This window comes from Pan troglodytes, chromosome 13, assembly GCF_028858775.2.
Source record: "Pan troglodytes isolate AG18354 chromosome 13, NHGRI_mPanTro3-v2.0_pri, whole genome shotgun sequence".
NCBI classification, from domain to species: Eukaryota; Metazoa; Chordata; class Mammalia; order Primates; family Hominidae; genus Pan; species Pan troglodytes.
This window is the reverse complement of record NC_072411.2, coordinates 68520020-68543658: the sequence shown is the minus strand read 5'-3', so window position 1 is coordinate 68543658 and position 23639 is coordinate 68520020. Positions and strand designations below refer to the sequence as shown.

General features: G+C 37.5%; 1 protein-coding gene across 4 annotated transcripts in view; it reads left to right on the top strand.

Annotated features, from left to right (window-relative positions):
• SCN7A (sodium voltage-gated channel alpha subunit 7) overlaps positions 1–23639 on the top strand; it is a 200281-nt gene that overhangs the window by 87511 nt on the left and 89131 nt on the right. The window contains exon 1 of one of the 4 annotated variants that reach the window (XM_016949968.4): positions 20979–21294. The exons of 1 other annotated variant lie outside the window; for it this stretch is intronic. Coding sequence is in view for 2 of the 3 variants with exons in the window: in XM_063790542.1 (XP_063646612.1) it covers positions 21507–21540 (34 nt within the window). In the remaining variant the exon portion in view is untranslated. 2 more of the 4 variants (XM_063790542.1, XM_063790539.1) reach the window with 2 other exon arrangements.

Here is a 23639-nt window from a genome sequence, read left to right as displayed (position 1 = left end):
CTTTCTCCGATTTCCTTATTTTCCCCTAAGCCTAGTTTAGGGGAGACTCAACTATTTAGTGGAAGATAATGATTTCCAGGTTTTATTTATTTATTTATTTATTTTTCTTTACAAACTCATCCCTATTTCCAAACAAATATCATCTCTGGAAATATAAGCCCCTTACTCTTATACCTCTTGGTCAAATTTTTTGCAGATACAACCAAACCAACTGTTAATGGATTTGTGATTGAAATTGCTACATTAGTCAAAGCTTAGCCATAACTTCTTATGAGAAGTTTCTTTTTTTATTTCTGTCATCTATATTGATAAAAATTCTTCTTGATCCTCCATAACACTTTATTTTTAATGCACTTATCACATTACACTATAAGTCCTATTTATTTGCCTGTATCCTTTATTAGACAATAGAAACTGTCGGCCTTGTGCCTAGCATAATATGTGTCTGAGTACCGATCTCAGGACCTCTCAACCTCCATAATTGCATTAAATATATGTGTATTGTAATTATATATATATGCTATGTATTATTATAAGATTATATATTATTATGAGAGAAAATATTAACAAAATATCAATAAATATAGGAGAACAGAGACTAATACACCAAGTAATTAATGAGAGGGAGAGAAGGTGAGAAAAAGAGAGAACCGATACAAACTCTGAATTTTGTATTACAGGCTGGAATTATTTCAGATATACCAATTGCATCAACTTAAACATGTCAAACACATTTACTAATATCACCAAAGCTATAGCTAGAATAAAAATAGATCTGCTTGCTGAGCCAAAATTATGCACAACACCCTATCTGCAATAGGAAAAAGCTTAATGAAATGGTGGGAGTAAGGGAAGGGGATACTGACTGTGTGGCATACAAGGCTAAATTTGAACACCAGAGGGCGGCAGGGCATTTTCTTATTTGAAATATAGTCTCTAAATTCTTGCTGTAAAAATCATTTGAAATCAGCCACGTGTACTGAATGGCCACTGTATGCAGACCCTTGAATAATATGTTGAAGAAATTTCTTAAGAAATAATATATACAGCTCACAAGATTTAAAATGCAATAACTTTTAAATCTACCGTAGAACCTATGTTTTCTTATTTAAGTCAATGTTTTCTAAATCAGTTAAAACCAAAGTTGCTAATGCTCATGCCTCTTTTAGCATCAGACTGTAATTTACTAAGTGGCATTCTACTTTCTTTGTCCAAATTCTTTCTGAATAAATGACAGTGACTAAATTAGTGCTAATCCTCTTCTCCAGTATTCAACCTGCTTCACATCATAGTTTTCAGAAAATCACTTTAGTTCTTCATGTGAAGAAATACAAGCAAAATTTTAGAGCTAGAAAGTAGACAAGATCATGGAAACCAACTTTTTGTACCTCTTTATTTTGCAGATGAAGCAGCTGAGAAGAGAAATATCTTCCTAATATCACACTATTTTCAAGTGCTACATTGATCAATATAGTAGCGATTAGCCACATGTTGCTATTTAAGCTTAAATTACAAAAAGTAAAATTTTAAAATGCAGTTTCTCAATTTCACTGCAAATGCTCAATATAGCTACATATGACTAGTGACTACTGTATTATTCAGACAGATACCAAACATGTTCCTCTTTGCATAAAGTTGTTTTCCTTTTTAAAAAACTATACATTTATCTTAACCACATTGTAATTTACGTTTAATTACATTGCCTAATTCCAATGTAAAAAAATTGTGTCTTATCCGTAGACTTCTTTGGAGTATTTTCCAAGTCTACTCCCCCATCTTCATTTCTATAGCCACTACTGCAATAGGCTTTTATCATTTCATATTCTTTGGTGTGATCACTGCAAGAGCAGTCAACGCTGGAGAAATTTTTGCTCCTCTAATTCAATAATAATAATAACTAACATACATTAAGAACTACCAACTACCAGGCCCTTTGTATATACCTTATATGAAAAATTGCATATTTTTTTAACTTTTATTTTAAGTTCAACAGTATGTGTGCAGGTTTGTTATACAGGTAAACACTTGTCACTGGTGTTTGTCATGCAGATTATTGTATAAAGTTCTTTAAAACAGTGCTAAACCAGAGAAAGAGCTGGAATAAAACCAGATCTCTTGAGAAGACGTGCCAGAGAAATTGAGCCAGAACAATGAGATTTCAGCAAACACAAAGAGAAAGTTTCAAGAAGGAAATAATACAACAGGGGTGTTAGGCAGGTGGAATATGAAAAGCATTCATTGATTCTGTTGTTTCAGGAATCTCGTTAAATAACTATATACAGTGCTTCTCAAATCCCAGGATCCTAAAATAATATCCTGATTTTCCAGAAAGATAAGATAATTGTAACAAAATGAGGTGTACTAAAGTTTAAGACAAAATTGTATATAATATCAATTAATTAGCATTGACACATGTCCAATTTTAATTTTTTGTCATGTAAACTTTACAAAATGCTTGCGAAATTAAAAACTGAAGGAAAGCTAAACTAATATGGTGCCTTATAAGGACATCAGCCACTACCTCAGTGGTACGCAAGCATTGTGTACCCTCTGCAAGGTATTTTATTCACATTAAATTCCCATGTTGGTGACCCAGGCAAAAGCATTAAAGTTGGAAGAAAGAGCCTAAGGCCAAATACCAGAATGGAATGAAAGAACAAAAAGGATGAATGTAGAAACATCAACTATTAAAGACCAGGAGTTTGTTTCACTGCACTGACTACTTTAAGATTAATAGATGAACTTCAGACAAGTTCACAGATCTTCTGAAACCACGTACAAAACTTTCTAGGTTTGGGCATTTGTTTCTTCTTCTGTAGATACAGTGCATAGTGTATCATTTGAAAATAAAGAAAAAAAGGTGAAAACTAATTGAGCAAGGTCCATGAGGAAGCAGGTAAGAAAAGGAATCAGGAAGAGAGGGAGAAGTAAGTCTTCCTTCTCAGAGTTACAAAAGCCTCAGTTTTGGTCATCGAAGTGAAGAAAGGTGGATAGGCAGAGAAACGGTCTTGAATAATCAGATCGTGGAGGCCTGAAAAAATTGTTTACAGACCTTCACATTTCTTCTTGATTTCTCTGAAGCTTTCTCCAAATATTTTTTGCTATATATGATTGCTACATAGAAAACTGTATCTCTAAAACCATATAATACATTGTATAGAATATATCTATAAACATTGATTATAAACTAATTTATCAATAAATACTAAGTAAGCACTTAAGCTGATTGTGATCAGTGCTATGTTTTAATATTCTGGTCTTGGTACAAGACCAGAACCCTCCAAAAAGAGATCTAGATGCGGTATAACTTTAATGTTTTGAAAACATTTAGTATGTTTGAGAATCTTCCTTTCCTTTGTTGCTCATGTTACCTCTCTCCAGCCTGTCCAAAGTCCTCATTGTACTTTACAATAAGCAGTCAAGTTCCTAGGCAGCCTGTCTAATTACAATGCAGCCCTATTTTCCTCTAGCCTGTCCAGATTAATTTTACTGTAAACTATATATTTGGAAACCATTGTTATTCTGTTATTGTTTTGATTGTCCTGAAGGTCTCTATTATCAACAATCCGAAAATAAATAAAATGTAACATTTTTAAAGTAATTACCATCTTGAAGAGCCCTATTGCATCATTTAGTCTTTCTAATTACTTTAGACATATGTACTGTACATTATTATCTTTTTTTACAGATGACTTAATATATGCAACAATTCTTGAGTCTCCAAAGCTCATAATTTTAGCTGTTCACTCCTACAGCCTATCAGTCAAAAACAAATAAACATATATCTGAATGTCTAAAACACTGAGACCTAGTGGTAAGAAAGAGATACATTCTCTGTCTCCTTGAGTGTCACACTCTGGGAAGAAGGTACAATTAAACAAATAGTGACAAAACTAATAACTTAATTATAAATGGAATATGAAAGCCCATAACTTGGCCAGCTAACTCAGTCTGGTAGGATGCAGCAAAGGATTCCTTAAGGGCTTAAAAAATGGACAAACAATTGAAAAGAAAATACAGCTAGAGGCAAAATAGCTTGAGATACTTTTGGAGAAGTCCCTGACTCATGATTAAGTAATAATTAATTCTTCATGCTTTTGTATAAACAGAAGAAACACATTAGTATGTCGAAGAAAAATCCTAATTTCTTTGTTTGTAAACATTCTAGAATAATGGATTTAGATGATCAGTTTTTTTATCCCAGCTGGTATTTGTTGTGCAGACAGATGCTGTTGCTCCTCCTGGAGCATTTCATTCCAAGTTGACTGATGATTCCTTCAAGATTTGTTCCTCCCTAAGCTATGATATTGAGGGAGGAGTCCTGGAGGACAATTCTATTCTGTTTCCTTGAAGAATGCAATTAGTTTTGGGAGAGAGTTTCCAGTGCAGGAGAGGTGATAAGGTAAGGTCTGTAACTCATCCGGAGGGCTCAGCTGAATGGAGGGGTGGGGTTTGGAAGGATGATGGTAGGAAATTTCTCAGGTTATAGCTATAATGCAATATTGATTTAACAAAAGAAAAGCCTATTAATATCTGGTTATTTTTCTGGAAATTCCTCTCATACCTGATGAGGTGAAAAGATGGGGATACCATCTATTTGGAGAGCCGTCTCATGAATTGCTGTTTTGTGAAATATATTACTCCAGGTTTATTTTTTTTTCAGGTGGATTAAAGAGATAAAGCATCAATCAGGACAAAAGTTGGGACATTGTTTATTATCTTCATATTGGTGTGACTGCGGCCTAAAAAAATTATATATTTATTTTCAATGTATTTTTACGTTTTATTAAGATAAACATGAACATAGTTTAAAAAGTTAAATAGTCCTAAAAGACATAAAACTCTCTCATCTTCCTGAATTCTCTTCCTGATAACCAATTATTTAAATCATTTTAGTGGTTTCACCTGTAATGTTCTACCACATTTACAAAAAATAAATAAAAACTGCTGTCTTCTAATTCATCCATATTAGATACTATCTATAACATTTGTATTATATAAAATGAACATTTTACCTCTCATTCATTCACTTTCCATGCAGTCATTCTGCCATTGTGGCTATATGACACTGATTACGCCCACACTGGTTATTTTCATAATTATGATTCTGTTGAGTCAGAGAGTACTGTAATCATATTGCTTCAAATATATGGGTGTGTATATATATATATATTTGTTTTTCTTAGAGTTAATGTTTGGATAACTTTTTAAATGTATTTTTTTAAACCATTGGCCAAGTATTCTGACACCTTTCATTTCTGTAATACACCATTGTTCCTCTACCTCCAGTCTGCAGCAAGTACGCTTGGGGCCTCCTGTGCATCTCCCTTTCGGCACATCCATTCACATCATGAGGAAATGCCTCTTTGCATTTCTCATATATTGAAACGCTGTTTATTCGATACCAGGAACCATTTCGTTTTGCTCCCTCTTTGGATATATTACACCTTTCAATAACTTCTTTAGCAAGAATACATAAAGGTGAAAAAGTGCATATAAAATACATTTTGGGGAACTTCCATGTTTAAAAATTATTTGTATTCTCTCATATTGATTTATGGCCTGAATGTGTATAGAATTCTAGATTAGAGATAAATTTTGGATAGAAATTTGAATATGCCACTCTATTGTCTTCTGGATTCCAATGCTGCTATTGATACATTTGATACCATTTACAGCCCAATCCCTTGTTCTTGTTTTTAATCTACAGACCTTATTACAATCTCGCTAGTGCCCATCAATGTCATTTTTCTGGTTCAAGATCCATTTCAGGCAATCTGGCAAGATGGCCGAATAGGAACAGCTCCAGTCTGCAGCTCCCAGCAAGACCAACACAGAAGGCGGGTGATTTCTGCATTTCCAACTGAGATACCCAGTTCATCTCACTGGGACTGCTTAGGCAGTGGGTGCAGCCCATGGAGAGCGAACAGAAGCAGGGTGGGGCATTGCCTCACCCAGGAGCCAGGGGACCTCCCTCCCCTAGCCAAGGGAAGCTGTGAGGGACTGTGCTACCCTGCCCAGATACTGTACTTTTCCCATGGATTTTGCAATCTGCAGATCAAGAGAGTCCCTCGTGTGCCTCCCTGGGTATTGAGCACAAAACTGGGCTGCTGTTTGGGCAGACGCTGAGCCAGCTGTAGGAGTTTTGAGTGTGTGTGTTCCCCAGTGGCACCTGGAACCCCAGCAAGACAGAATCATTCACTCCCCTGGAAAGGGGACTGAAGCCAGGGAGACGAGTGGTCACACTCAGCAGGTCCCACTCCCATGGAGCCCACAAAGCTAAGAACCACAGGCTTGAAATTCTCACTGCCAGCACAGCAGTCTGAAGTTGACCTGGGATGATGGAGCTTGGTAGGGGGAGGGCATCCACCATTACTGAGGCTTTAGTAGGCGGTTTCCCCCGAGAGTGCTAAGGAGGCTGGGAGGTCTGGACTGGATGGTATTCACCACAGCGTGGCAAATCGGCTGTCACCAGACTCCTCCTTTAGATTCCTGCTCACTGGGCAGGGCATTTCTGAAGAAAAGGCAGCAGCACCAGTCAGGGGTTTACAGATAAAAGTCCTATCTACCTGGGACAGAGCACCTGGGAGAAGGGATGGCTGTGGGCGCAGCTTTAGTGGACTTAACCTTTCCTGCCAGCCAGCTCTGAAGAGAGCAGCTGATCCTGACAAGGAGGATTCTCCCAGCACAGCATTCAAGCTCTGCTAAGGGACAGACTGCCTCCCTCAAGTGGGTCCCTGACCCCTATGCCTCCTGACTGGAAAGACCTCCCAATAGGGGTCAACAGACACCTCATACAGGAGAGCTCCAGCGGTATTAGGCGGGTGCCCCTCTGGGACGAAGCTTCCAGAGGAAAGAGCAGGCAGCAATCTTTGATGTTCTGCAGCCTCCATTGGTGATACCCAGGTAAACGGTGTGGAGTGGACCTCCAGCAATTTTCAGCCAACGTGCAGAAGAGGAGCCTGACTATTGGAAGAAAAACTAACTAACAGGCAGCAACAACATCAACATCAACAAAAAGGACCCCCACAAAAAAACCCCGTCAAAAGGGCATCAACCTCAAAGATCAAAGGTAGATAAATTCACAAAGATGAGGAAAAACCAAGACAAAAATGCTGAAAATTCCAAAAAGCATAATGCCTCTTCTCCTCCATATGATCACAACTTCTCTCCAGTAAGGGCACAAAACTGGATGGAGAATGGGACTGATAAACTGACAGAAGTAGGCTTCCGAAGGCAGTTAATAACAAACTCCTCTGAGCTAGCAGAGCATGTTCTAACTCAATGCAAGGAAGCTAAGAACCTTGATAAAAGGTTACAGGAACTGCTAACTAGAATAACCAGTTTAGAGAGGAACATAAATGACCTGATGGAGATGAAAAACACAGCACAAGAACTTTGTGAAGCATACACAAGTATCATTAGTGGAATCAATCAAGCAGAAGAAAGGATATCAGAGATGGAAGGTCAACTTACTGAAATAAGGTGTGAAGACAAGAGTAGAGAAAAAAGGAATGAAAAGGAATGAAAAAGCCTCCAAGAAATGTGGGACTATGTGAAAAGACCAAACCTACGATTGATTGGTGTACCGGAAAGTGACAGGGAGAATGGAACCAAGTTGGAAAACTCACTTCACAATACTATCCAGGAGAACTTCCCCAACATAGCAAGACAAGCCAAGATTCAAAATTGGGAAAATACAGAGAACACCACTAAGATACTCCTCGAGAAGAACACCCCAAGACACATAATCATCAGATTTTCCAAGGTTGAAACGAAGGAAAAAATGTTAAGGACAGCCAGAGAGAAAGGTCAGGTTACCTACAATGGGAAGCCCATCAGACTAACAGCGAATCAGGCTGCAGAAACCCTACAAGCCAGAAGAGAGTGGGGGCCAGTATTCAACATTCTTAAAGAAAAGAATTTTCAACCCAGAATTTCATATCTAGCCAAACTAAGCTTCATAAGTGAAGGAAAAATAAAATCCTTTACACACAAGCAAATGTTGAGAGATTTTGTCACCACCAGGCCTGCAATACAATAGCTCCTCAAAGAAGCACTAAATATAGAAAGGAAAAACTGATACCAGCCACTGCAAAAACACACCAAAATATAAATACCAAGTGACATGACACTATGAAGAAACTGCATCAACTAATGTGCAACATAACCAGCTAGCATCATGATGACAGGATCAAATTCACTCATAACAATATTAAACTTAAATGTAAATGGGCTAATTCCCCAATTTAAAGACACAGACTGGCAAATTGGATAAAAAGTCAAGAACCATCAGTGTGCTGTATTCAGGAGACCCATCTAATGTGCAAAGACACACACAGGCTCAAATAAAGGATAGAGGAATATTTACCAAGCAAATGAACAAAAAACAGGAGTTGCAATCCTAGTCTCTGACAAAACAGACTTTAAACCAATGAAGATCAAAAAAGACAAAGAAGGGTATTACACAGTGGCAAAGGGATCAATGCCACAAGAAGAGCTAACTATCCGAAATACATATGCATCCAACACAGAAGCACCCAGATTCATAAAACAAGTTCTTAGAGACCTACAAGGAGACTTAGACTCCTACCCAATAATAGTGGGAGACTTTAACACCCCACTGTCAATATTAGACACATCAAAGAGACAGAAAATTCACAAGGGTATTTAGAACATGAACTCAGCTCTGGACCAAGCAGACCTAATAGACATCTACAGAACTCTCCACCCTGAATCAACAGAATATACATTCTTCTCAGCACCATATGGCACTTAATTCTAAAATCGACCACATAATTGGAAGTAAAACACTCCACAGCAAATGCAAAATAATGGAAATTATAACAAACAATCTCTCAGACCACACTGCAGTCAAATTAAAACTCAGGACTAAGAAACTCAAAACTGCACAACTGCATGGAAATAGAACAACATGCTTCTGCATGACTACTGGGTGAATAACGAAATTAAGGCAGAAATAAGGGAATTATTTGAAACCAATGAGAACAAAGATACAACGTACCAGAATCTCTGGGATGCAGCAAAAGCGGTGTTAAGAGGGAAATAGCACTAAATGCCCACTTCAGAAAGCTGGAAAGATCTGAAATTGACATCAAAACATCACAATTAAAAGAACTAGAAAAGCAAGAGCAAACAAATTCAAAAGCCAGCAGATGACAAGAAATAACTAAGATCAGAGCAGAACTGAAGGAGATAGAGACATAAAATCCCTTCAAAAATCAATGAATCCAGGAGCTGGGTTTTGGAAAAGATTAACAAAATAAACCACTAGCTAGACTAATAAAGAAGAAAAGAGAGAAGAATCAAATAGACACAACAAAAAATGATAAAGGAGGTATCCCCACTGATGCCACAGAAATTCAAACTACCGTCAGAGAATACTACAAACAACTCTATGCAAATAAACTAGAAAATCTGGAAGAAATGGATAAATTCCTGGACACACACATCCTCGCAAGACTAAACCAGGAAGAAGTCGAATCCTAGACCAGTAACAAGTTCTGAAATTGAGGCAGTAATTAATAGCTTACCAACCAAAAAAAGTCCAGGACCAGATGGATTCAGAGCCAAATTCTACCAGAGGTGCAAAGAGGAGCTGGTACCATTTCTTCTGAAACTATTCCAAACAATAGAAAAAGACTCCTTCCTAACTCATTTTATAAGGCCAGCATCATGCTGATCCCAAAACCTGGGAGAGACACAACAACAAAAAATTTCAGGCCAATATCCCTGATGAACATTGATGCAAAAATCCTCAATAAAATACTGGAAAACCGAATCCAGCAGCACATCAAAAAGCTTATCCACCACTATCAAGTCGGCTTGATCCCTGGGATGCAAGGCTGGTTCAACATATGCAAATCAATAAATGTAATCCATCACATAAACAGAACCAAGAGCAAAAACCACATGATAATCTCAATAGATGCAGAAAAAGCCTTTGATAAAATTCAACATCTGTTCATGTTAAAAACTTAATAAACTAGGTACTGATGGAACATATCTCAAAATAATAAGAGCTATTTGTGACAAACCCATAGCCAATATCATATTGAATGGACAAAAGCTGGAAGCATTCCCTTTGAAAACTGGCACAAGACAAGGATGCCCTCACTCACCACTCCTATTCAATATGGCATTGGAAGTTCTGGCCAGGGCAGAACTTCAGGCAAGAGAAAGAAATAAAGGGTATTCAAATAGAAAGAGAGGAAGTCAAATTGTCTCTGTTTTCAGATGACATGATGTATATTTAGAAAACCCCATTGTCTCAGCCCAAAAACTCCTTAAGCTGATAAGCAACTTCAGCAAAATCTCAGGATACAAAATCAATGTGCAAAAATTACAAGCATTCCTATACACCAATAATAGACAAGCAAAGAGCCAAATCATGAGTAAACTCCCATTCACAATCACTACAAAGAGGATAAAATACTTAGGAATACAATTTACAAGCACCTTCCCTGAGCAAAGGACCTCTTCAAGCAGAACTACAAACCACTGCACAAGGAAATAAAAGAGGACACAAACAAATGAAAAAAAATCCATGCTTATGGATAGGAAGAATCAATATCATGAAAATGGCCATACTGCCCAAAGTAATTTATAGATTCAATGCCATTCCCATCAAGGTACCGTTGACTATTTTTGCAGAATTAGAAAAAAAACTACTTTAAATTTCATATGGAACCAAAAAAGAGCCTGTATAACCAACACAATCCTAAGAAAAAACAACAAAGGTGGAGGCATCACACTACCTGACTTCAAACTATGCTACAGGGCTACAGTAACCAAAACAGCATGTTACTAGTACCAAAACAGATATATAAACCAATGGAACAGAACAGAGACCTCAGAAATAACACCACACAGCTATAACCATCTGTTCTTCGACAAACCTGACAAAAACAAGCAATGGGAAAAGGATTCCCTATTTAATAAATGATGTTGGGAAAACTGGGTAGCCATTTGCAGAAAACAGAAACTGGACCCCTTTCCTTACACCATATACAAAAATTAACTCAAGATGGATTAAAGACTTAAATGTGAAACCTAAAACCATAAAAACCCTAGAAGAAAACCTAGGCAATACCATTCAGGACATAGGCATAGGCAAAGACTTCATGACTGAAACACCAAAAGCAATTGCAACAAAAGCCAACATTGGCAAATGAGATCTAATTAATCTAAAGAGCTTCTGCACAGCAAAAGGAACTACCATCAGAGTGAACAGGCAGCCTACAGAATGGGAGAAAAGTTTTACAATCTATCCATCTGACAAAGATCTAATGTCCAGAATCTACAAGGAACTTAAACAAATTTACAAGAAAAAACCAACCCCATCAAAAAATGAGCAATGGATATGAACAGACACTTCTCAAAAGAAGACACTTATGCGGCCAACAAACATATAAAAGACCATCATCACTGGTCATTAGAGAAATGCAAATCAAAATCACAGTGAGATACCATCTCATGCCAGTTAGAAGGGTGATCATTACAAAGTCAGGGAACAACAGATGCTGGCAGCACTGTGGAGAATTAGGAACTCTTTTACACTGTTGGTGGAATACAAAGTAGTTCAACCATCAAGCAAGACAGTGTGGTGGTTCCTCAAGGATCTAGAGCCAGAAATACCATTTAACCCAGCAATCTAATCACTGTGTATATACCCAAAGCATTATAAATCATTCTACGATAAAGACACATGCACACATATGTTTATTGCAGTACTATTTACAATAACAAAGATTGGAACCAACCCCAATGCCCATCAGTGATGGACTGGATGAAGAAAATGGGGCATATATACACTATGGAATACTATGCAGCCATAAAAAAGAATGAGCTCATGTCCTTTGCAGGGTAACGAATGAAGCTGGAAGCCATCATTCTCATCAAACTAACACAGGAACAGAAAACAAAGCACCACATCTTCTCACTCATAAGTGGGAGCTGAACAATGAGAACACATGGACACAGGGAGGGGAACGTCACAATCTGGGCCTGTCAGAGGGTGGGGAGCAAGGGGAGGGAGAGCATTAGGACAAATACCTAATGCATGTGGGGCTTAAAACCTAGATGACAGGTTGATAGGTGCACCCAACCACCATGGCACATGTATATCTATGTAACAAACCTGCACATACTGCACATGTATCCCAGAACTTAAAATGTAAAATAAAATAAACGTTTGATAGAAAAGAGCAATGAAAAAAAAAGATCCATTTCAGAGTTCCATGCTATATTTAATTGTTATATTGCCTTAGTCTCCTATAATCCATGACTGTTCCTTGGTCTTTCTTTGCCTTTCAAAAGCTTGACACTTTGAAGAGGATGGACCAATTATTTTGTGGAATATTCCTTAATTTGAGCTGCTCTGATGTATTCTCCTGTTTATATTAAATTTATGCATATTTGGGAAAATACCACAGAAATTATATTGATGCCTTTACAGTGAATTATATCAGGAGAAGCATGGTACCTGAAGTCTTATTATTGGTGATATTAACTTTGGTCATTTGATTATGTTGGCCTTTGTTAGGATAATCCACTATAAAGTTACTATTTTCCCCTTTGTAATGAATATCTATCCTATAACTAGATTCTTTGAGACTGTGCAAATATTTTCTTTCACTAATCTTAGAATCCATCAATGAGTCTTGCCTACACTAACAGGACTTTTTAAAAAAATTAAATAATAGACTTTACTTTTTAGAGAAGTTTTAAATTTAGCAAAAAATCGAGACAATATTACAAAGAGTACCCATATGCCCCCCAAGATATACACACAATTTACTGCATTATTAACATTTTACATTAATAGGGTATATTTGTTGCAATCAATAAAACAATGTCGAGACATAATTATTAACTAAAGTACATGGTTAATTCAAATCTCTTTGGCTTTTGCCTGATGTCCTTTCTCTGTGCTAGGATCCTACTCAGCTTGCCATATTACATTTAGTTGTCATATCCTTAGGTTCCTTTTGGACATGGATATTTCCTAAAATTTCCTTGTTTTGATTTCTTTAACAGTTTTGAAGAGTACTGGGTATATTCTATGTTGTTCTTCTATTGGAATTTGTCTGATGTTTCCCTCATTATTAGTCTGGTGATATGGGATTTTGGAGGTATATCACAGAGGTAAAGTGCGATTTTCATGATATCGTATATCAAAGGTACATACAATCAATATGATTTAGGACTGTTGATGCTGACCTTGATCACCTGGCAGAAGTAGGGTTTGTCACATTTCTTCACTTTAAAGTTAAATGTCCGTCTCTTTGTCCTTTTTTCCCATACATTCTTGATAATTTCCATAATTTTATTACCAAACCATTTAATAATAATAAAAAGCTCTCATAGATTAAATTTCCAAGAGCTCTTTCTTATACTGTTCCTTTATGTTTTAGCTTTATTAAGGTTTAATTGAGAAATAAAAGTTACATATATTCAAGGTGTACAATGAGATCATTTAACATATGTATATATTCTATAATAATTACCATGATCAAATTAATCAACACATTCATCATTACACATAATTACTATTTGTGTGGGTGTGTGTTTGTGGTGAGGACACTTAAGATATACTCTCTTAGCAAATTCTGACAAAAAAAATAAAGTATTACTGATTGTAGTCATCATGCTGTACACAAGATCCCTAAAATTTATTCATCTTATAACTGAAAGTTTGTGTCTTTTACCAACATCTCCTCTCATTTCTCCTATGTCCCAGCCATTGGAAACCACATTTTTATACTCTGCTTCAATGAGATGGTGTTTTTTAGATTCCACATATAAGTGAGATCATACAGTATTTTTCTATTCTGTTCCTTTAAAATATGGCATCTTCTTCTTGCTTCATAAATATACCTCTCTTATTTCTCATATTGATCATATTATGTTTGAATTTTCTTCTGTGCCTTACTATCTCTACCTCCACTGAATCACTTCCTTCAATAAGTTTGTTTCAATTTTTCTCTGCCATGCTGAAGGCATTCCTCAAATATCCAATGGTTCTTGTTTAGTGATCACTAAGAAACCAACAGGATACTCTATGCATTTATGCATATGTTTGGGAGTTGAGGAAGTAAATCTTGAGGACTAGCAGACTTTATTCTAGGATGAGCCTGTAATCAGTTAACTTTTTTGTTGAGGACACTAAAATGCCAATATCAGTGGGTCTACCCTATGGGTCAGGTCAGGTTTTTCAGAGGAAGACTTTAGAACAGACCTTCTGAAATATAAAATATGGGGACTGGATTTCTGGGTTCTGAGTAAGGAAAAGAACCTGGAGTGAGGGGAAGAATGTCATCTTTAGAATACAAACTTTTTAATGTTCCTGTTTCCAGGGCAGAACTTCTCTCCATCTTCTGTGTTTAATACCTCAGATTTCAAGACTCTATAATGCAATTTTCTAGAGAACATACTTCTCACCTTAAGTAGAGGATGAGAGCAGTAGTCAGAGTGAGTTGGAGCTGGCCTTCTGGTGGTCTAAAGATTTTCAAACAACTTTCTGTTTTCAGCATCCAACCTTGTCCAGTTGCAAGATAACCAGGTTTCTTCAAGGACTGAGATGTCATAGTTGTCTGTAGATAGAATTAGCTTGATTCTTACCAGTTTTACTTTTCACAGACAAGTAAGTTAGACTTTCTTTGTTTTACTTTACTAAATAATTTTTAATTTTTCCAACTACATTCTGTTTAATATTGTATGTTTTGATGTTACAGATGTTTCATAGTTTCACTGAAAATGTAGTTAGGAATTTCTGGGTTTTGTTTGACTTGTCTTAAATAATTGGGGAAGGGGAAAATATGTGAGAAAAATTTTGAGCTGGTGTTTTATTATTAAACCAAACACAAAGTGGTAGAAATGAATGAAATAATATAACTGTGAAACCTAGTGAATTTGAGGAAATAAACTTAGAATCTATTATTATACTATTCAATTGCTTGTTCTTCAATATGAATTCCTTGCTTGATAATTCTAATTTAGGTTGGAGGAAAGGTTTATTGGTAAATTGGGTTATGCTTTTGCAAGTTCTAAAATCCTTGAAAGTCACAACATTTTTCCTAATTCAGCAGGGGCATCCAGTCCAAACAGAATGTCAACTGTAGACACAGACATGGCATGACAGAAGTGTTAGTCATCCCCCAAAACTTATTGTTACCTTTATCTACCTTATTAGAAACCTCAATTTTTAGCTCTTGAAATAGGCACCAAAATGAATGTGACATTACTCATCTTTCCTTGCAACCAGTTTTGTCTTTGGGGTTAAGTTCTGGCCAACAAGATATGAACTCAAGAACGTATTAATTAATGCTTCTGGTTTCCTCTATTCTATTTTTCCACTGCCTGGAATGTAAAAGTGTTGTTAATCTGTCTTCATTCGTGCCAATGGGGCTTGTCCACTAGAGGCAGAAAAATCAACAAGATTGAAAATATCCTAATTCCTTTGTATTTTGTAGCCCTGGACTGCTTATACCTGGAATGATAGGTTTGAGAGAAATAAGCTTCTGTTTCATTTAAGCCACTGTTATTTTAGTTTTTTTTTTTTATTACAGCAGTCAATTCTGACTTTTGCGCATGGCATGCACATATTCAGCTATTTCATGTATATGCACACAAGTAACAAAGGGACTTCCAGATAAATGACAGATTGCAACTTTGTAATTATCTGTGTAATTGTATTTTATTTTTTCACTTGAAAATATACTATCCTGGGCTTCTGCCAAGCCTGCCTGGGAATTACTTGAGAGAGAATTTTTGGACATGAAATTGGTAATGGAATGTATTATGGTCAGGAACACTTTGAACACAAACTCCAGATGTTCCTATGATTTTTGGAATCTGTTTTAGGGAACAAAAAGTATTAAATAATATAGGCATAAAATGTCCAACTTATATTATGAATGTGTTTTCTCAATGAGATGTTTGACATATTTTCTCTGCTGATTTCTAATGTTAAATTGACTTTTTTTTTCTAAGATTTGTATTGACTATGCCTGACTTTGGAACATATTTGAAAAGTAGAACTGGGACAATGTGTTTATGTATATATCTTAGGAAAATTGAAACCAGTTTAGAAATTTGTCAATGAATTATCAATAGTCTGGAAGGGATTTTGTCTACTTTTTTGTAGAGAAGTCCAAGTGACTTTTATCATCCATGACCTGTTCTTTCATTTCTGAGAATCCCTAAGAAACAAGTTGTTTATTTTTCTCCTCTGTTATTTGCAAACAGCTCTTTACAGTTTTTTTTTTTTTTTTCACGGATCAGGTACAGATTCTTATAGTTCTGGAACTTAGGACAGGGTTGAAGATTGTGGTAAGGTTTTCTAGAGTAATTCCAAGGAACGCAAACACGTAAGTATTAATAGAATCGTAAGTTGAATGTTGTACACATAAAAACAATGACAAGAAACTGATTCTGGGCAGTACTGTGTTTGTGCAGGCATGTAAGGATGATAAAGAAACTGAAAGGAACAAATAATATGTTTGTTCATGAGAACAAATATGTTCTCATGAGTGGGAGCTAAACAATGGGTACATATAGACACAGAGTGGAATAAGAGACATTGGAGCCTACAAAAGGTGGGAATGTGGGAAGGAGCGAGGGTTGAAAATTTTCTCAAGTGAGGGGTACACTAAAAGCCCAGACGTCAACACAATCCATATAAGACATCTGCACTTGTAGGCCCTAAATGTATCATTTTAAAAAAATGAATAAAAGATAATAGGTATTTGCCAGCAATATTGCCCATTGCACTTGAAAAGATAACCTGCATTTGCAAAAGAATATATGAAGTATTAAGAATCATAAAAGGCCAGGCATGTGGCTCACGCCTGTAATCCCAGCAGTTTGGGAGGCTAAGGAGGGTGGATCACTTGAGGTGAGGAGTTCAAGACCAGCCTGGTCAACATGGTGAAACCCCATCTCTACGAAAAATACAAAAATTAGCCAGGCATGGTGGCACACGCCTGTAATCCCAGCTACTTGGGAGGCTGAGGCAGGAGAATTGCTTGAACCTGGGAGGTGGAGGTTGCAGTGAGCTGAGATCACACTACTGCAGTCCAGCCTCGGTGACAGAGCCAGACTCTGTCTCAAAAAATAAAATAAAATAAAATAAAATAAAAAATCATAAAATTCAAATGATTCAGAAAGACGTGATTCTACAATATGATTCACATTATATTCATCTTTCAATAAATCTAGGCTTGCATTGTGACAGCGAACCAAAATCAGTCTCTATTTTATATTATCCTATAATAAGGCTATGGGAAGTATCCATTCACAGTCTTGACACTGATGTGTTTGAGGTAAGAATAAACAACCCTTATTTAAATGGGCTAAAAGGAAAGTAAAGTCTCCCAGGGCCTATCTGGTTCAAGTGCAGTGTGATAAAGGAGGTTTCTCTCTTGACAAGGCAGAACATCTGGGTCTAGATGGTCTACCTTCTGAATGCATTCTAAAAAGCACAACTCCCTTTTTTGCATTTTATTTTATTTTACTTTATGTTAAATTAATAAATAATTGTATATTTATGGGGTACACTGTAATGCTTTGATTTGTATATACATTGTAAAAAATTGAATCAAGCTAATTAACATATCCATTGTCTCACCAGCTTATCCTTTTTTTGTAGTGAGAATGTTAAAAAATCTATTCTTTAAGCAATTTTCAGATATACAATATGTTATTTTAGCTGTAGTCACCATGCAATGCAACAGATCACTAAAGTGTATTCATCCATTCTAACTGAGACTTTGTACCCTTTGATCAACATTTTCTATTTCCTTCTCCCTCCCCTTCCCAACCTCTAGAGACCACCTTTCTACTCTGTTTATATGAGATTGACTTTTTTAGTTCCACATATAAGTGAGATCATGTGGCATTTATCATTCGGTGCCTGGATTATTTAATTTAACCTAATGTACACCAGTACCACCTCGTCTTGAATGACAGAATTTCCTTCTTTGTAAAGGCTGTGTGATACTTAATTTTGTATATATACCACATTTCTTTACCTAGTTATCCAGCAATAAACATTTAGGTTGCTTCCATATCTTGGATACTGTGAATAATGCTGAATTAAAATAGGACTGCAACTATCCTTTTGACATAGAAATTTAAATTCCTTTGGATATATACCCAGGAGTGGGATTGCTAGATCATCTGGTAATTCTATTTTTAGTTTTTTGAGTTTACTATTTTCCAAAATGGCTGTACTAATTTACATTCCCACCAACACTGTACAGGTTCTCTTTTCTCCACATCCTCACCCACACTTGTTATCATTCATCTTTTTGATAATGTCAGAATGAGATATCACCTCACACATGTTAGAATGGCTATTATCAAAAATAGCTTAGGTTTGAGGCTGAGTGCTTTATTTCTCTGCGTCCCTTGGTATTCCCCATAGACATGACTGGACTTTCTTATTTTTACCATTTCTTTTCAGGCAGGCTCATGCTTTATATCAAGATTCTGAAACCAGAGGAAATTCTCACACCTGTATATTATAGAAGCTTTAAAGCATCCAAGCACCAGGTTTTAAGAATGAAACAGATCAACAAACAATTCTCATGTTCTTTAGATTACATGTGATCTATGGTCTATTCCTATAGTGAATCTCCACATTTTCCCACAAAGCATAGAGTGGATTAGGTATGAATAATGCTCAATACTTTAGCAAATATACTGGGTACCTACTCTATTACATCCTCTCTTACAAGCGCTATTGTAGAGCAGGAAATAAATAAGTCTCAGCTGTCATGCAGAAAGCATTCTAGTGGAACAAGACAGAAAATAAACATATAAGCAACAGCTATTTCGCAGGCCAGATAAGCACTAAGAAGAAATACAAAGCAGTTGCTAACTATGATAGGATTCAAATTGTGAAAGTGGGAATTGATAGCAGAGATGATGTGGAGAAGAAGATAATCCATTAAGGATGAAATCAGAAGTTAGGCTGTTGGATGCTTCATCCAAATAGTTGTTGGTATTCAAATGGATGAGAAAGTTTTTAAGAAGGAAAGCAAGAGTTTGAATGGAGGGAAAGACTGTCAACCACAGAATAAATTCTTAATAAATAAGAGTGTCCATAAAGGCAGAACATAATGGCTACCATGTAGCCAGGTAGAAAAAGATGATGAAACTGGAGAACATATCTCCAAAGAAAGAGTTTTGGGTTTGTTTGAGTGTGTTTTGGGAGAGTTGTTTGCTTGTCTTTTTATACAGGGTTTTGTCAACTCTGGATGTAGAGACTTTTTTGAGAATTAAAACATCGAGTCCATCCACACTTCTGACACTCACATCTCTGAGGTCACAATAAACAGCTCCCATTTAAACAGACTGAAAGGAAGCTAATGCCCACAGTGGCGTATCTGGTTCAAGTGTAGTGTGATACAGCCAGCTTCTCTCCTGACACGGGAGAGTATGTGGGGTCTAGAGCTCCCACCTACTGAATACATACTTAGAAAGTAGAGTTTAGAAATATGCTTATAAAGTTCTTAAGGCAGAAATGTTGAAAACAGACCCTCCACTACGTAGTTCCTCCTGCTGAGAAACTCAGTGGGGGAGGAAGGATCCTCAGCTCATTATTAGGGGCACAATAATTGCCAAAACTTTTCAGATCCAACCTGGTAATATTACATAACCGTTATATAACCGTAGTACCAAATATTTGTCCCAAAACAAATATTTGTTCCAAAACAAGAAAATGGCTAGCTAACTCAGAATATAAAACCAACACCATTAGTTTCCCATCTATTTGCCTCTCATTTATGTGATTGGTTTGTACAATATCTTGGGATCAACTGCCTGTTCATTACACATTATAAAAAGCAGTACTTCTTTTTATTTATTTTAAATATCACATGGAAACTTTGAAATATTTGATATTAAGTTCATTAAATTTATATTGTGTTTGAATGTACAGAAAGGTGTGTAGAATTTTACTGGGTGAAAAGGGATATATGTGTCAGACTGCTCTAAGGGAAAGTTTTATGCTCTAGAAAATTCATTTGCATCATCACCAGAGTGTGGAGAAGAGAAGCCTGCAGTCAGTCCATTGTCCATTATAAAGAAATCAAGTGAATGTTTGATGCTACAAAATAATTATTGCTAATTATAGATGTGATCAGGGTATTGAGTTAAAATCTTAAGTTCTTAACATTCAGAGACATATGCTGATATATTTTTGAAGTAACTGATGTGATGTGTGCATAAAATAGGGTTACAAAATGAAGGTTCTGCGGTGTGGCCTTTGGGAAGAAGGTCCAACCCCTCTGGCCTTCACTCCCAAACTACACTGTATTGCCGCAGTTTTCTAAAATAAACATAATTTTTCCTCTGTCCCTCGTGTTTCAAATCACTAGAGTGGGAAACTGATCCAGAGTAAAAGGCAGCTCCAGCTGACTCTTGACTCTCTCCTAAAAACAGCTACACACATACTCACACAACAACAGGATTACAAACTCTTAACGACAGCAATGTCCAGATTTGAATGCTGCAGGCTGACAATTGCCCCTCTAAGTTCTGCTGGGGCACCTAGGCAAGGGGAGAGAGAATACAACTGGAGGTTAAAGAACCAGAGTTTTCTGTCTTCCTCTCCTCTCCCTCATTTTCACTCTCCCTTCCCCCTCAACTTAGCTGCACCGCGCTGCTCCTTTTCCTCTCCTCCTTGGATGTTCCCTAGCCCCTTCATTCCTTCACGCTCTGCAGGCCCTCTCCCCTCTACCCCTCCTCATCAACCCCTCGCTCCTCTTCCTCCCTCCCTTCCCGGCAGCTGCTGGAGGAGACGCCACAGCTGCTGCTGTTACTGCATCTGCAGCAGGTCTCTGTCAATATCACCCGCCCACGCCCGATCTGGATGCTGAAGTCGCGCACTGGCCTGGAGATGAGGGCGGGGGAGAGAGTGGAGTGGCTGGGAGAGGGGAGGGAGGAGTGCAAAGGAGACAAAAACAGCTTCCAAGCAGCGGGCGCGGCTCCACTGGACATCTGGGTAGGAGGGGTCTCTGGGTCAGTGGCTGGAGAGTCGCCCCAGTGAGTCGGTGTCTAACTGGCCATTTAGTGGGGCCCATTTACTGCAGAGCCACAGCTGGTGAGGACAGACGCCAGCCTAACAGCAGCTTCTGTACAACTAGAGCTCAGAAAACCCGAGAGATCCGTGGAGAAAGAGAAGCCCAGGAGGAGGAAAGGGCTCCAAGGAGCCCTGCTCCTGAAGGGTCCCTCAGGCACTGGTGGAGACCTGTCGCTTCGTAGCAAGTAAGTGCCTTTTTCTTGCTGCTGTGCCCAGTCCCAGAATGGTGATAGCCGCTATCCGCTGCCAGCCTTTCCCATCCACTCCCACCTGCCCCATCCCATACACACCCTTAGGGTCCCCAGCAGGAGGACAGAGATTTGAAATTGTGGACGTGCATTAGGAGAGTTACTTCAAGAGTATACTTCAAGAGCAGCCGTGGTCTGTGGGTGTTTGCATGGCATGTGCCGTCAGTTTTCTAATTCCATCAGGTAAGCTTCTGAAACCAACATTCTCTGTTAGTGTAAAATTCTAGAAACCCTATATGACAATGACTTACATTACATGGTACAATGATAGTATAAGATGGAGGAAAGGTTATGCAGATTGTTGTACACTTCTTCTAAGAATCCTATCTCTTATTCTAAATAACAGAGATTTCAAAATTGATTTTCCCAAAGGAATAGACAGTATAAAAGTAGAGGCATTGATGTGATTGGCAGTGGTGTGCTCAGTTTAGTCAGTTGGGCATTTTGGTATTGACTAGATCAACAGAGATTGCTGTTGTTGTTTTTGCATTGTTTTGCTCTATAAAATGAATATCTTTTGGAGGTTTTCTTTTAGAAGTGATAGTGTGACTGGTTGTGTTAGCTTCAAAACTTAGAACATTGGTCAAAACAAGACAAATGATGAGTGCATTTGGAATGACACACCGATGGGCCCCTTTCATTAACGAAAATGATGGGTTCCAGTTTGGATATTGGACTGAAAAATATCTTGAAATGGGAAAGAGTTTAGGTGGTGCTTCTTGTGGATACTTTCCCCCACTGCTGTTCATTCAGGAGAGCAATTTATGGCAAAGTAGAAGGAAAGTGGGCCCTGTAATAAACAGAATCCTGGGCACCATACCTGCTATGACTAGCCTTAATTAAAGACTCTATAATCCAGCTGCTGTTTTTACAAGTAAGACCTATAAGGAGTAATTTGCTGAGGCTACCTGGCAAATCAGTAATTGAGCAGGAAGTCCAATGAAGAAGTCTTTGGGATTTAGAACTACAAAACTTGATTTCAATTTTTGTACAAATTAAGCCAATTATTTAACTTGAGTAAGCTTTATTTTCTTTATTTATAAATGGCACTCCAAAAAGTCCTGATAAAAACTAATTGACAGAGATGATATAAAGGGTTTATGAAAGTACCATATGTGTAACTGTTGATTACATAAGGGATTATTCTGTGTTTTTATCTACTTCATTATTCTGGTTTTCCTTCTAAGTCTGATTCAATATAAGCATACAGAGGGCTTTGACATGCATCTCTAGAATGCACTAGAGGAAGTGAAATTCAAATCCTTTTCTTGCCACCTGTACAGTTTAAAGCATATTCTAATCTGAAAGCCTTTATCCTCAAAAAAGTGAAAAGTGTGTGCTTTGGCTAGCTTTGCATATTTAAACACCTTGTAATATTCTCCAAATATGCTTTACCCTCTTTCTGTTTTTAGTTTTAAAATTGATTTTAGGTCTGTAGTCCTGTTTCCTGGGGATGAAGCCATCACTTATACTGGATATTGCTGAATGTATTTGATCCGTTACTTAACATAGGAGAAATCAAAATTTAGGCATAAATACTCTAATCTTGACTGCAAAGATTCATTAAAATCTTGCACCTGGGGGATAGGTACTGTGAGTCCCTTCTTTCCCATGGATATGTTTAAAGTAATAGAAGAAAGACCTCAATTCGAACATGGGCTCCGGAAAAGGGGTCATCAGATCCCAGATGGCACACGACCGTTGGACCTGCTGCTGCATATCAGTCTCTATTGGAGTACTGGAGGCAGAGCCAAGCACTTCAAAACTGGGCATTCTGTCTCCGTAGCCTCGTGTGGTAGACGGTTTGGTAGGGGATATACACTCTCACTGATTTTCCCAAAGTAGGATAAATACCTGTCCAAAGCATACTAGAAATAAAAATAACAGTATTTTCCCCAATCCCTTACTCAGGGATTGGGAAATCTACACTCCAGCCCTAGATCTCATTGGGTTGAGATACGTGTCACAACTGAGGTATTCAGAGATTGGCTCACCATCTACCTACTGCCTTAGACTCCCTCCTGAAAGCTTATGGTGGAGGCATTGGAGTAAAAGGGACATTCTTGATTTCTGGGAGTCTGATCCCATTATTTCCACTAACCGTTTTCAGTATTTATCAGTGTGAGAAGAACATCTATAACCTCTGCCCACCCCCACCCCCACTCCAGATATCAGCAATGCACAGTCACCCATTATCACATGAGAAAATCTTGTACAAACAGATGTCACTTTTCTTTTCCTGCGTTGGTTCCTTCTCTTCTGTTAGTGAGGACTAACCAACC